The sequence below is a fragment of the Carlito syrichta genome, unplaced genomic scaffold (genome assembly GCF_000164805.1).
Source record: "Carlito syrichta isolate Samal-C Ts95f unplaced genomic scaffold, Tarsius_syrichta-2.0.1 Scaffold312220, whole genome shotgun sequence".
Lineage (NCBI taxonomy): Eukaryota > Metazoa > Chordata > Mammalia > Primates > Tarsiidae > Carlito > Carlito syrichta.
In genome coordinates, this window is record NW_007256316.1 from 180,875 (window position 1) to 193,908 (window position 13,034).

Genomic DNA, 13,034 nt, shown 5'->3' on the forward strand with positions numbered 1-13,034 from the left:
TAATTTTTGTTCACACCTGAGTAGGACCATGGAAAGCATTTTAGCTTTCTGGGGAAGGGACCTGGACACCTGCTCACCCCACTTCTTGGCCTCCTAAAAGAACAGCGCAAGGCTATCCACAAGACAGGTACCCTTCCAAACAGGCATCCCACACAAAAGCACATCTTGCAAGTCAAGGGAAATGGGCGGATAGTTGCTAATTGCATCTTCCAACTGGGCTGATCTTTCAAAAGTTCGAAAGGCGCCTGCCTCCCTAAATTCCAGGCTGCTACTGCTGCTGAGGCTGGTGAGGGAGGAGAGGAGGGTGCGCTTGGGCGCCTCTCGGGCTGGCACGAAGAAGCCACATCTCATCCTCCCTCCTCCCCGCCCCCCCGCTCCTCTCCAAGAGAGGAAGCAATGCAGATGGAGACGAGAAATAAATATTCCTGCCTGCTCTGTGCCACTGCAGACGTTTTCCAAAATGTCTGGCTTGGACCATGAAATCAAGCCCACCCAGGAAAGGAGGCGCTCAGCGGGAGAACGAGGGGGAAAGGGTGGCATATTTGTCGATACTCGTCAGCTTTCTGGGGGGCAGAGCACATGGCTCATACTTGGCAGCCCTGCTGAGGTGGGGACGTGGTAAGTGCACAGTAATACTTGAAGAATTGAATCAGAAATGGGAGAGGAGTTAAGGAAACTATGCCAAGGTGCCGCACTATCTCTATGACTTTCTGGGGGGGGAGTCCTAGAGTCCTAGGACTCACAGCTGGTTCTTTCCACAACACCTGCGGCCTCTGCTCCACCCTTTTACTTCCCCTCAACTCCTGAGAAATTAACACAACTGGGCTGAAGGACGCCTTCAAAGGCCATTTGGAATTTGGGCAGAAGCTCAGCATCCATGTGTGGAGATATTCCTGCCACCTCTGAGCTCAGTTCGCTTTCTCTAATACTGGAATACTGGCAGAAGATGATAACATAGGCTGCAAATGATAAGTGGGTGCTTTTGGCCTTGGGGTGGCCAAGTGTGTGGGAGAAGTGTCACTAAGAAGGGAAGTTACAGGCCCAGCAACAGGCACTGCATTACAGAGCCTTCGCTAGGCAGGCTGTGAGGCTGCAAAATGTCTCCGAAAGGGAGATGAGAGGATGGGAATTTCAGCTTGAAAACTCCAGCATAGGATGCTCTGGGGCTTGTTTTTAACCCTCCTGTGAGACTCTCTGGCACCGTGTTCTTGCTATGGCTGCCACTGGACCCTCCCCCCCCGCCACCAGTAGTCTTCTTGGGAAGACTAGGCTGGGTCCCTTGGTGAACTGGATTCTGCTCAGTAAAGAGCAGAGGCGCTTTCCTAAGTTTCACGGGTTCAAGTCCAAGGCAGTAAAAACAGTTGCTCACAATGAAGATTCAAAGACAGTGATGTCTTCTGTGGGTGTCAGGGGAACATTTTCCAGAAATGTTGCATTTAATTCTGTTTCTTTTCACCATTTCCATGACTTTACTGAGAAATGAAACGTTGTCTAATATTTCCCACTCATATGCCCTGAATCCTTCTTTATGAATCTTCCCCACTCCTTTGCCCATCTGCCTTTTAGTGCCAGGCAATTGCCAGCTGAATCCCACTCTCTCCAGGAAGTCACTCAGTGGTGGGGGAAAGCTGGCAGGAGACAGGCCCCTGTCCCCACTCTGCCCATTGCTGTGTGACCTTAGACAAACAATTCCCCCTCTCTGCACCTTGGTTTCTTTGTTTGTCAAAGGAATGGTTTGTATAGGTTTTCTTTCAGCTGTGCCACATGATGGGTGGTTCTACAGAGTGAAATGGTGTGGAATTCCTAGTATCACCATCCCCTTATTACCTCACCTTTACCAGTAAACTCCAGGGACTGGGGCCATCACACTTCTGGGACTGAGTTCAATCCTTATACCTGGGAAGGTCAGAGCTGAATATCAAAGCAGGCTGGGCACACAGCTATGTGAATCCTGTCTAGAATAGGCTTTAAATGATTTCTGTTTACATTTTCCCTAATTCCCAGGAAGATTAATGTATGGGTTAGGGAAAAATCAAAGTAGGATATATCTGGAAGGAAGTTGTGTGTGTGTATGTTTGCCTCTTTTAACAGTCCTATTAGTTACTTTTATTCATAACAGTTGCCATTTTATTGAGACCCACTATGAGCTAGGCCTGTGCTAAGCTCTTTCACATACATAATACCCTCACAGCAGCTCAATATCCACCCTCCAGTCCCTTACAGATGAGTAAACTAAGGCTCAGAGAGGATGAGTCACTTGCTCAAGATCACATGGCTGGTTAATATTGGTAATAGGATTTGAGCCCCATACTGTTGGATTCCAAAGACAATGATGTGTTATCCGCTACCCTGTGTTGGACCCTGTCTTGGCATTCAATATCCATCCAGGAGATTCTGCAGACAATGAGACTGCTTTAAAGACTCATAGGCAGTGGGTCCTAAACTGATTGCCTTTTCTATGGTGTTGTCAGAGGAAAACAGCTGGTCTCAGAGCAGGCAAGAACCTGTTGTCATAAGTGACAGGGAAGCATGCAGCTGTGGTGCCCACCCACAACAGGAAGGGTGGAAGAGTTGGGCCCCTGAAGCAGCCCATTTACAGTGACTGTCTCCACTGATCATCTACCTATAGAAAACAAGGCTAGCTTCTGCTCAGCGTTAGCTACTTTACTTCTATGTCCTCACCCAATTCTGGTACAGAATCAGAGCCTCTCAGAATGTATAAAGAACTAGAACATCTACTACAGAAGTTGTAAACTCAAATGGCTCCCAAGCCCAGGTAGGTATGTGAATGAGTGAAACGGCTGGGAGGGGGATACAGCAAACCATAAACACATGTCTAGTCTACGGAGACCGAGACTTCACTCCAACAGACTGTTGTTATGCACATAGCATGTGCACATGTTATGCAGGCCCCCCTCCCCACTGGCCTGAAATACAGACTTCTCTGTGAATTCTCCTGATTTTTAAATATGGGCAACTAATTCAGTTAAAAAGAATATACTTGACACAGTGAGAAACATATACAACATATTTGCAGCTCTATCTGATTATAGGTCTCCTTTCGCAATCTCTAAAATTAATTTTCCTCATTTACAGATGAAGAAATGGTGGCCCACATTAAGTAATTTATCTGAGACAGCTGAGGTGGGCTTAGGCCGGCAGCTCTTTGGAGGCAGACATAGAGGTGTGTGTGTGTGTGTGTGTGTGTGTGTGTGTGTGTGTATGTGTACACACACACACATATTGTACATCCACAAATGAAACAGAAATGGTGTTGGATTACTTGCTGTTACGAACTGTCCCACTTAACTGCTTAGTGTTAATATTATGCTTTAATAATTGACTGCAATGAATACACACACACCCTCAAAACAAAATGATACAACAGAACTCCTCCTTAAAACCAAAACCCAAAATTAAAACAAAAACCAGGAGAAGAAAGAAACTCTTTACTTACGGTAAATGACAGAAAAGAAGAAAACAAAGTTCCTTCATCATATCTGGATAATTTTGCCAGGACACCTTCCAAGATAGTAACGAACTAGTAAAATAGCAAAAAAGAAAAAAAAGTTATTATTTCAAACTATAATTGTTTACAGTACAGAACAACATTTCCCAACCGCGTAGCGGCCAGGATTGAGCCCTCTGTTCAGTTCTGCATTCTATTATTTGATTCCCGCCTTCGGAGAAAGGAATAAACTGCCTTTACATAAAAATATTTGACTTATCCGGCTTTCTCTTCATTATTATGTGATTGCAAATATAGAGTGTTACAGAAGTGCAAAGTGACAAAATATTATTGAGTTGCATATAGCATGCGATAATATTAAATGCACTTTTTAAAATCCAAAACTGCGCAAAGCAGTTTTTACGTTACATATTAGCACTACATTTAATCCAATCTATTTTTATTTGTATTTTATCAGTAATTTGGGGGAAACAGAAGTTTAGCACTGGCAAATATAAATGTCTTTCCATTCAGCATTACTTAGTTAAAATTCTATAATTCATGAGGGTGACTGAAATAGCTTTATCTGACTTTTATGTTTTATTATGACTCTCACTGCATGTGAAACTAGAGGAAAAGGGGTTTTCATGATGGCAGAATTCCTTATTACCGTTTAACTTTCTGTATTTAAAAATCTAACTTTGTCAGTGCTAAAAAACAAAACAAACATTTCCCGCATAACCTAGTGCAACGTTTGGGGACAAATTCTTATTAAGTTAACATATGCCACTTCATCAATTTATCTTCACACGGCTCGAGATCATCGGAAAATCATTTAGAGCTGAAGCTGTGTGATGTACAATCTTGTTTCCTGAGAGACGCAAGTATCTAGCTCAACTTTTTAACGTGTTACATTTTAATGGAAATACAGACATAACAAAGCAATGTTCACAATAAAACATGTCACCTGAAGCTGAAGGTTACCTTTGCAACCAAGAGTGTTATCATTTCTTTAACAGTTTCTTCAATTAGTTCATCTATTTTTGAATGATATTGATGCTAAAGAATACAGAAAGATAAATATTAGCATGTTTGGGAGGTGATGGCATTGCATCCGACAGTAATTTTTAGACAATGAAATTTATAAATGAAGCCTGGCCTGCAGACCCAGTTTATTTCCTTAGTCCTGGAAGTATCTGTAAGATCCTGACTCCAGGTCTTTGATGGAGAGAGATGTGAAGTTCTTTAAAAAAAAAAAATTACCAGGTTAATTGTTCCTCACCCAAGGTTTTGGATGCCTTTGATGTGTGTAGACACACATACACTTTTACAAATAGCACACATGGACGACTTAATGACCTAGCAGTGTGTTGATCTGGATCTTACAAAGCAAGATACCACAATTATTTAAGGCGGGAGATGAAAAATTATCTTTGGGAAAGTGCTGGGGATATGGCTTAGGTAGTGGAATCCTTCCAAGGGGACCAAGACACTGATTTTGCAAAAAAAAATTTCTGAAATCTTCAGGTTCTTTGGGCTAATGCCTCAGAGCGCCCCGATTTTATCTCCAGGTGTTGACTCAGTGTTGAATCAAAGTGTCTCTTTTTGAACCCACAGGGGTTCAGAAAGCAACTCATTTTCTCCACTCTTGGATAAGCAGCCCCAGGCTTAGAGCCTGTACTGAGGCTGCCGCTAAGTTTTTCAGTTTCGCTAACTGTGGCTGTCGATTAAATTTAAATAGTAATGTGAAAGCAAGCCCCCACACAAACAAAAATCTGCTGTAAATGCCAGGGAAAAAGGAAAAGTGATTGCAACACAAAATATTATATGCCAGCTCCTTGACATTTATTAGATCATCTTAGTATCCATTTGAATTTTTCCATAGTTCCTTAACAAAAAATAACAATGCAAAACATTGTTATTTGGAAAGGAAAATGCACTTACCCACTCTTTAGCAAACTTTCAGAAGGATGATTAATTAGGAACAGAAAAAAAAAGGAATAGTGCAAACAAAAATTAGGACAAAAGGACACATGAGAAAATAAAAATTAAATAAAACATCCCAAACCCTATGCAAATATATGGAAATAAGTCATAGTAATGTGGCTTAATATTCTGACAATCAGAATTATTGAGAGTGAGCAAAGGGATGTGAATTAAGTAAATTCACTTAGAGTCACGGGGAAGGTTTATTTGTCATTAGAAGACCTGGGTAATGTCCCAGTGCAAAGTTGGGAAGTTATGTTGACTATGAAAATGTAATTCAGTTTCCTTATCTGTAAAAAACAAAACAAAACAAATAATGCTATTACCCTGGACAAACAAGACAAGGGAGAAGAGGGAAGCCAGTACAAAATGCTGGTTTTGGAAAGGGAATGAGGTCAACCCTACACAAAGATTTTTAGCGAGTCAGTTCTATTATTATTATTATTTTAAAAATCAGTGACCAAGCCCTTTCCTGGCAGTCATGACCATGGATCTCTGTTTTGAAGATCGAGTGAGGGTCTAGATGTGAAAACATGTTGTCAAATGTAACTGTAATTCAAATATTATTATTTGTTCAAGTTGCTCAAGTAGAAGATAAGGGTAGGGAAAGACAAGCTTTTTACTTGGTCATCTCATCCAGTTTCATTTTAGTTGATTAGAGGAAAAACAATTAAACAAAAGGCCCATACCGTACAGTCCTAATGAATCAGAGCTCACGTTGTTAGATTTAAAAAGATTTTTACTCCTAAGTGGCATAAACCTGAAGCCAAATGCAAAAAAGTTATCTGCAGAATTATCTGCTAGAAACACAAAGAAAGATGTCAGAGCAAAATAATTCAGGAATATTGACAGGGCTCCAAATTCATTTTTAGGTCTTGAGATAAGATCCAGAATCACATGCTTACTTTCCCTCCTCATGTGACTGCCTCTCTCCACCGAGTTTTATTTGGGTTGCTATAAATGATTCACATCTATTAATTATGGGATTTAACTAGATCAGAAAAGCTAGCAGTATGCAAAATAATATGAAATATTAAATGAAGGGCTTCTAGTCAAGGAAAGTACATCCTTGAGAAGGAAACATTTCCTTGAAAAACTTGTCTGAAATGGTAAACAGAGACAAGAGTAATTGTTCTCCACACACCAAGAAAGATTTAGGGTCTTGGTCTGAGGAATTAATGGTGTCATTCTTTCTCCCAAGAGAAACAAGCCTTCTCTTTAGGAGCTGGGGAACCTCAAACCTTTCATAGGGAGACATGGCAGAGACTTCGTGGCTTATGGAGATGTGGCGATTTATGGGAGCCCTTTTCTACCTTCAATTTTTCCATGCCAAACTTGGTCCTAACTTCTTTCTAGGTAGTCCCACTTTCTCTTCCTTTCACTATGTGCAAATATTATAATCCCCACTCTTTTTCTGTATAATGAGCAATTCTTTTTTTCTGCTTATAAAACAAATGTTTTGATATAATTATTCTGTCTCTTACTTCTGGAGGGAACTTGCACATATCAAACTCCATTGGTCTACTTCCTCATTTTTGCAGTGGGGCAAGAATGATCACAGTTATAAATATAGAAATCAGATTCACCTAAGTAGTGAAATTACTGATAGATTTACATAGGGGTTAAATGTGTGTACACATTTCTCTACACTCATATAAATCCATGTATTTTATTATATGTAAATCATGCCTCAATTTACATAAAATCCACTTGGGGAAGACAGTAGAGAAAGCAAGGTGATAATTATTCTGTTTATCATGTAACAAAGAGGTAAATATCAAAGCCGTCTCTATTCCTACTCAAGTAATTGCAAAATACATGAATCCCTTTTGCTAGTTTTTCCTGATATATGAGACTTATTGGATTAACTTGCTTTTCTGGAACAATAGTGAGTACTCCATCTTCATTCTTTGATCTCTCTTGAGAGATATATGATTCTATGCAGATGTGAAGCTCCATGAAGGATATATAAATCACTGGGGCAACTTTTAATGGCCAATTCTACCTACTAGATTATTTTGCTATGAAATCTTTTACAGTCCAATTGACTATCCAAATATGGGTACAAAGAGGAATCTTTCCCATTTTCCAGTCCTTCTCTGCTGTCTTTCTTGAATTAACTTGCCCTATATCCCTAAGTTATATCCTGGGGTTCAGCATCATTGTGATAGCTACTAAGGGAACTACTAATCTTCAGTGACATGGAAAGCTTGGTGAGTTCACTTTTGCTTCTGATGAGCTAACTTGCAAATTCACAATCACTATGTGAAAATCATTCCACTTGACTTCCTGTGCTACACGTTTTGGCTTGTCATCGAACAGATTGTGTGTACATTGTCTTTCTGTTAAGACCATCTGACCTTGGAAGTGAGATGAAAACACACTAAACCAAGTGAGAAGTTATTTAATACACAATTTGCTCTCTATTGGTACTTCACAAATTTTAATGAAAAAATAAATATTTAAGATGGAAAAGTATGGCTAACAAATGTTTCAACAGTTGCCTTTAGATATGATATTGCTCAATGATAAAATCCAAGAAGTGATCAAAATTGGAGATTGCATCACCTGACCTGAGGTGAGGGAAGCTGAAGGAGTTAGAATCCAGGTGAAGGATGGTATTGGTAACTAAATCTATAATATGGGCTTTATAACCAATACTCACAAAGTGGAAACTACATAAAACGTTGGACTTCCACTTATTCTCATCCCAGTTTCAGGATGTTCCCAGTCATCCATGGTCAGACTCATTTTAACAACTCAGTTTTACTTTGGAGATGAATATCCCCACTCTACAAAGTGATAAAAGCCAAGGAGGGGATATTTCTACGTGACCTCCCATTGAAGTTCTACTTAAGGTCACAGCCATTGTGCTAGGCCACTCAGAAGAAGTACATATTTACAGACAGTCATGTCTGGCTTTATTCTCCCTCTTCTCAGCCTCTTGGCATTCTACGAAGAGGCCTCACTTCCCACAGCTGGTCATTTAGGTATCTCCAATTCAACTATACTAAGGAGGCATGCCATGGTAGATCTTCCTAGCAAGACTCGGGAAAACCAATGGCTTTACAACAAGAATCATGGACTAGAATGCAGTGTTGCATGGTCCCTTAAAAAAGGTATTTAGTTTGAGGATGTATGCACTATTTTAAGAAAACCAAGAAATGTTTACAAGCCTCAGTTATTGTTTTCATTAAACAATAACATTGTCATGTGGGGAGAATACATGTAATCTTTTCTACTTTATCTAACAGAACAACATTCAGAAGGAAATAGACACTGCTGTTTAGCATCAACAATGTTACAATTTGGGCAAGTCCAAGACAACTTTCTACCCTCACACCCAGAAATTAGGGGACTTTATTTCCAATTTTAACAACCTACATACTTCCCAACTGTTTTGTGTTGCATGCTATGTTTTTTATTTAGAAAAATAATGACAAAAAAAATGATGCTTTTTTATTCGGAAAAATGATGAAAAAAGAGAAAGTGACTTGCTCAAGGGCACCTAATTTGGTAGCTAAGGTGTGAATTCCATAAGATGTGACTAAACTACTAGACTAGTTTAATAATAGACTAGAAGTAGAAAACCAGATTCCAGGGTTAAGTGACGGTCATTCTATTTTAGCACAGAAGTGATTAGTAGTAAAGATGAAAGAGAGGGTCTATCACTGTCATAAAAGTCATCTTGTTATTTCTCATCATCTATCTCCAACTGGGAACTATGGTTTGGTCTAAGGAGGGTCACAGGTCCCCTGAAATTGTATAAATATATTTTCCCCCTAAGAAATGGATCCATAATTTTCATATTCTTAGTGGAGTTTGTGCCAACAAATCCCCCACTCACTTCCACTCTTCTCCCCAAACCCCCAGCTCAAAAAGAGCAGTTAAGATCAGAATGGCTTGGCTTATTTGGAAGAGTTGTTCAGCTATCTGATGAGGTATGTAAGGGCTTTTGTAACACGGCTATAATTGGATCAACCCGGAGGAGAAGCCGCTGAGAGGAAAGGGAGGCCAGTCTTACTGTATCAACCCTTTTCCACCCAGGCCTGGTACCATCCTGGACACTCAAGCGAAATGTACATCTTAGGAAACTCTAAGGGGAAACTGGTGAAATGGATTTCATTAAACTTAAAAAAACCCCCCAAAACCCAAACTTCTTGTACTTTAAAGGACATCATCAGGAAAGCAAAAAAAAAAATAAACTCCCACAGAATGGGAGAAAATAGTTGCAAATCATATATATGATGATGGCCGAGTATTTAGAATATATAAATAATTCTTACAATTCAACAAGGAAAAGGCAATTCTAAAAATAGGCGAAGGATGTGAAGATACATTTCTTCAAAGAAAATATACAATGCCGATAAACACATGAAAAGATGCTAAACATCACTGTGAATAAAAAACCACAAGAGATACCACTTCAAACACACTAGGACAGCATAATAAGTATAGGCTAAGACACGCAGAAATCAGATTTCTCAGCATTGCTGGTGGAAAAAATAAAATGGTGCAGCCATTTGGAAAATAGTTTGACAATTCCTCAAAAAGCTAAACATAGAGTTATAGTATGCCCAGTCAGTCACTCCATTCCTGGACATATACCCAAGAGAGTTGAAAACATAGGTTCACACAAAAACTTGCACACGAAAATGTTCATAGCAGCATTATTCATAATAGCTAAAACGCAGAAACAACTGAAGTGTCCATTAGCTGATAAATGGATAAACAAAACGTTCATACAGTGGAGTATAAGATTCGGTATGAAAAAGAATGATCAATACACAGTACAGCATGAACTGAAAACATTATGCTAAGTATGCTACTGTATGACTTTATTTATATGAATAGGTAAATCCTCAGAGACAGAAAGTAGATTGGTGATTACTTAGAGTTGGGGAGGGGAGTGAGTATTAACAGACACTCAATTTCTTTATGAAGTGATGAAAATGTCCTAAAATTGCTTGCAGTGACAGTTGTATAACTTTGTGAATATACTAATAATACTAAATTGTACACTTTAAAAGGGTGAATTTTATGGGCATGTGAATTATATCTCGATGTAAAAAAAAAAAGCAGCTTCAAGGGGAGAAAAATTAAGAATGTATGGGCTTCTGGAAAGTATGAACTCATAGGGATCTTAATGACTTTGAGGTCCCCACAAACCGAACTTTTAAAGTGTGCTCTGCGAAGCCTAAGAGGCTGTTTAGACTCTCCCAGAGAAGCTCAGATGGGTGGTGGGCAGCGAAGAGTGGCAGAGCCAGAGAGCAACTTGGCTACTTGGACTGTGGGCCCTTTCATCCTTGCCCCTCATCCGGAGTAACTCTGTTTTGATTTGTTTCACATACTGACCTTCTTGGTATTGTTTGAAGAACGAACGCTGCCACTAAAAACAGCCTGAATAAAACTCGAATAATGTTATCATTTTACAGATGAGGAAACTGAGGCCCAAATGGGCAGAATGACTTGTCAAACTCCAGTTTGCAGCTCAGACAGCGGAAGAATTCAGGTGTCTGGACACCCAACCCAGCTCTTCCCCCGGGGGGTTCTCCTTCTTGCTAGAGTTCTTCCACTTAACTCATTTTTAGATACTGAGTCTCCATATCAGTGGTTCTCAAATGTTATCTCTGGAGCAGCCAGCAGCATCAGCATCGCTAGGGAACTGGTCAGAAATGTGATTCTCAGGATACCCTAGACCTACCAGAAACTCTTGGGGTGAGACCTAACAATTTGGGTGTTAAGATGCTCTCTAGATGAGCTAAGTCTAATACACATTGAAATTTGAGAATCACTGCTCCAGATCATTCACATGAACACAGGGTGCCATGAAAGAGAACCAAGGACCCTTTGCTTTTGACTGTAGTGCCTAGAATGTAACTACCAGGGAAAGGTCCTCGACGGGAAAATCAGTCAAGAGCAGAAGTTAACCAGGGCAGGGGTGGGGGCTGAGGGAGCTGACTTGTAGGGGAAACAAGGTTGGAGATGATCTTGCCAGGAAGAGAATACCACCAACCCACATTTAAAAATGGAAGGTGCTGAAGGAGAAAATAAATAACGAATAAGGAGCAAATATAATTTAGTAAAAATTCTGTACATGTAAGGCTGGTATCGAAAGATCTGATTTAGGAGCAATTTATGCCAATTGGCAACAACATAGAGTTGCCAGAAATGTTTCTGAATTAATTCTAAATTGGTATATGAATATCTAGCTGGCTTAAGGCCATCAGAGAAAAATGATCATGATAGTCTTTAATCAAGCCCAAGTTGCTGTTTCCTTCTCCTTTACATTTTAAATACCGCTTTGGAATTGCAAACTTAGCAAAGGACTAAACTTTTGGTCAGGGAGGATTTACAATCAACTCAGTCGAGGGAAAACTGAAAGTCTGCAATTTTTTGAAAATTCAGAACCTGCTGGCTGGTAGCAGGGTGATCTAACGTTATACATCCTGTAAGTTGCTTGGTGCAAGAAAGAGCTCTCTTGCTTTCCAGATGTTTAAAGTGATAAGATGCACTTCAGATGTGTAAATGACCTGCATTCTGGCAAATACAGATCTGTTGGCGATACTAGCCTAATAAATAAGGTTGTCAAACGTCATTTAGCTTAAAGGAACTTTATGGCCACTCCACTCTAGCCAAGAATCACTTCCAAGTGACTGACATTCTCATCAGCACATGCTTTAGAAATTTACTTGACAAACATACCGAACATTTATCGGGGGCTTAATCCACAAATGTTAGAGTATATTCCTGAAGCTAGCAGACTGGGATAGATGGAAAGAATTTATGAAGTTTTCTTCTACATGATCAATGGAGAGGGGGAAGAAAAACTGTATTTTTTTTTTCTTTTTTTTTACCTCTTGGCCCATTTCCATGCTGCAAAGTTTTGTTGATTGAGCTTTGGCATCAACCATAACATTAAACATGGTGCATATTGACTGTGGGACTCGAAAATCTGTTGATCGACTGGTTTTTTGCAGCTTAACTTCAAATGCAATCCTGGTTCTATTAAAACAAAGTAGGAAAAGACCAATTCAGCGTTCAGATGGCAGCAGGTGGAGGAGATATTTTCTGAGAGGTCAGTGAAAAAGAAAATTGAAGGCTGTAATCAGTTTCAATCGACAATGACTTCACATGTGTTCCCTTTTAAATGACTTTCCCAACTAAGGAAGGCCTATTCATGGAGACAGCCATACACACCCTTCCTTTCTCAGCGGTACACGGAACACCTGTAGCTTAGTGTATTTTTGTCTATAGTGTACATGCTATGGAGAACCCTAATTGCAGGAGAATGAATGAATTCACAAAAACCTGATTATAGCAGTATAGCATATGTAAGTTCTTTCACATTGGCAACTGCCTACCTTGAATTACTTCATTAAAAAACCAAAAAACAAAAAAGCAGTTTCTAATCTTCAAAACCTCACGGTGGGGAAAAATCTTAACATTTAATCTTGACATTTATTGTTGTTTTTTTTATTTCTGGTTTTGAAAGACAAATTTTAAATGTTCAGCAAGTGTATTATATTGCTTTAAACACTAAAAAATTATTTGCTTATTAAAGGTCATAAAAAGGAAATACATCAAGCTATTAAAGATG

At 39.5% G+C, this 13,034-nt stretch overlaps 1 protein-coding gene across 2 annotated transcripts in view; it reads right to left on the minus strand.

Annotated features, from left to right (window-relative positions):
* CADPS (calcium dependent secretion activator) overlaps positions 1–13,034 on the minus strand; it is a 265,905-nt gene that overhangs the window by 68,497 nt on the left and 184,374 nt on the right. The window contains exons 24-27 of one of the 2 annotated variants that reach the window (XM_021718484.1): positions 12,292–12,439; positions 5,393–5,407; positions 4,433–4,507; positions 3,458–3,541 (exon numbers count right to left, since the gene is read on the minus strand). In XM_021718484.1, the coding sequence (XP_021574159.1) occupies positions 3,458–3,541; positions 4,433–4,507; positions 5,393–5,407; positions 12,292–12,439 (322 nt within the window). The remainder of the gene's footprint in view (positions 1–3,457; positions 3,542–4,432; positions 4,508–5,392; positions 5,408–12,291; positions 12,440–13,034) is intronic. The other variant, XM_008069830.1, reaches the window with a different exon arrangement.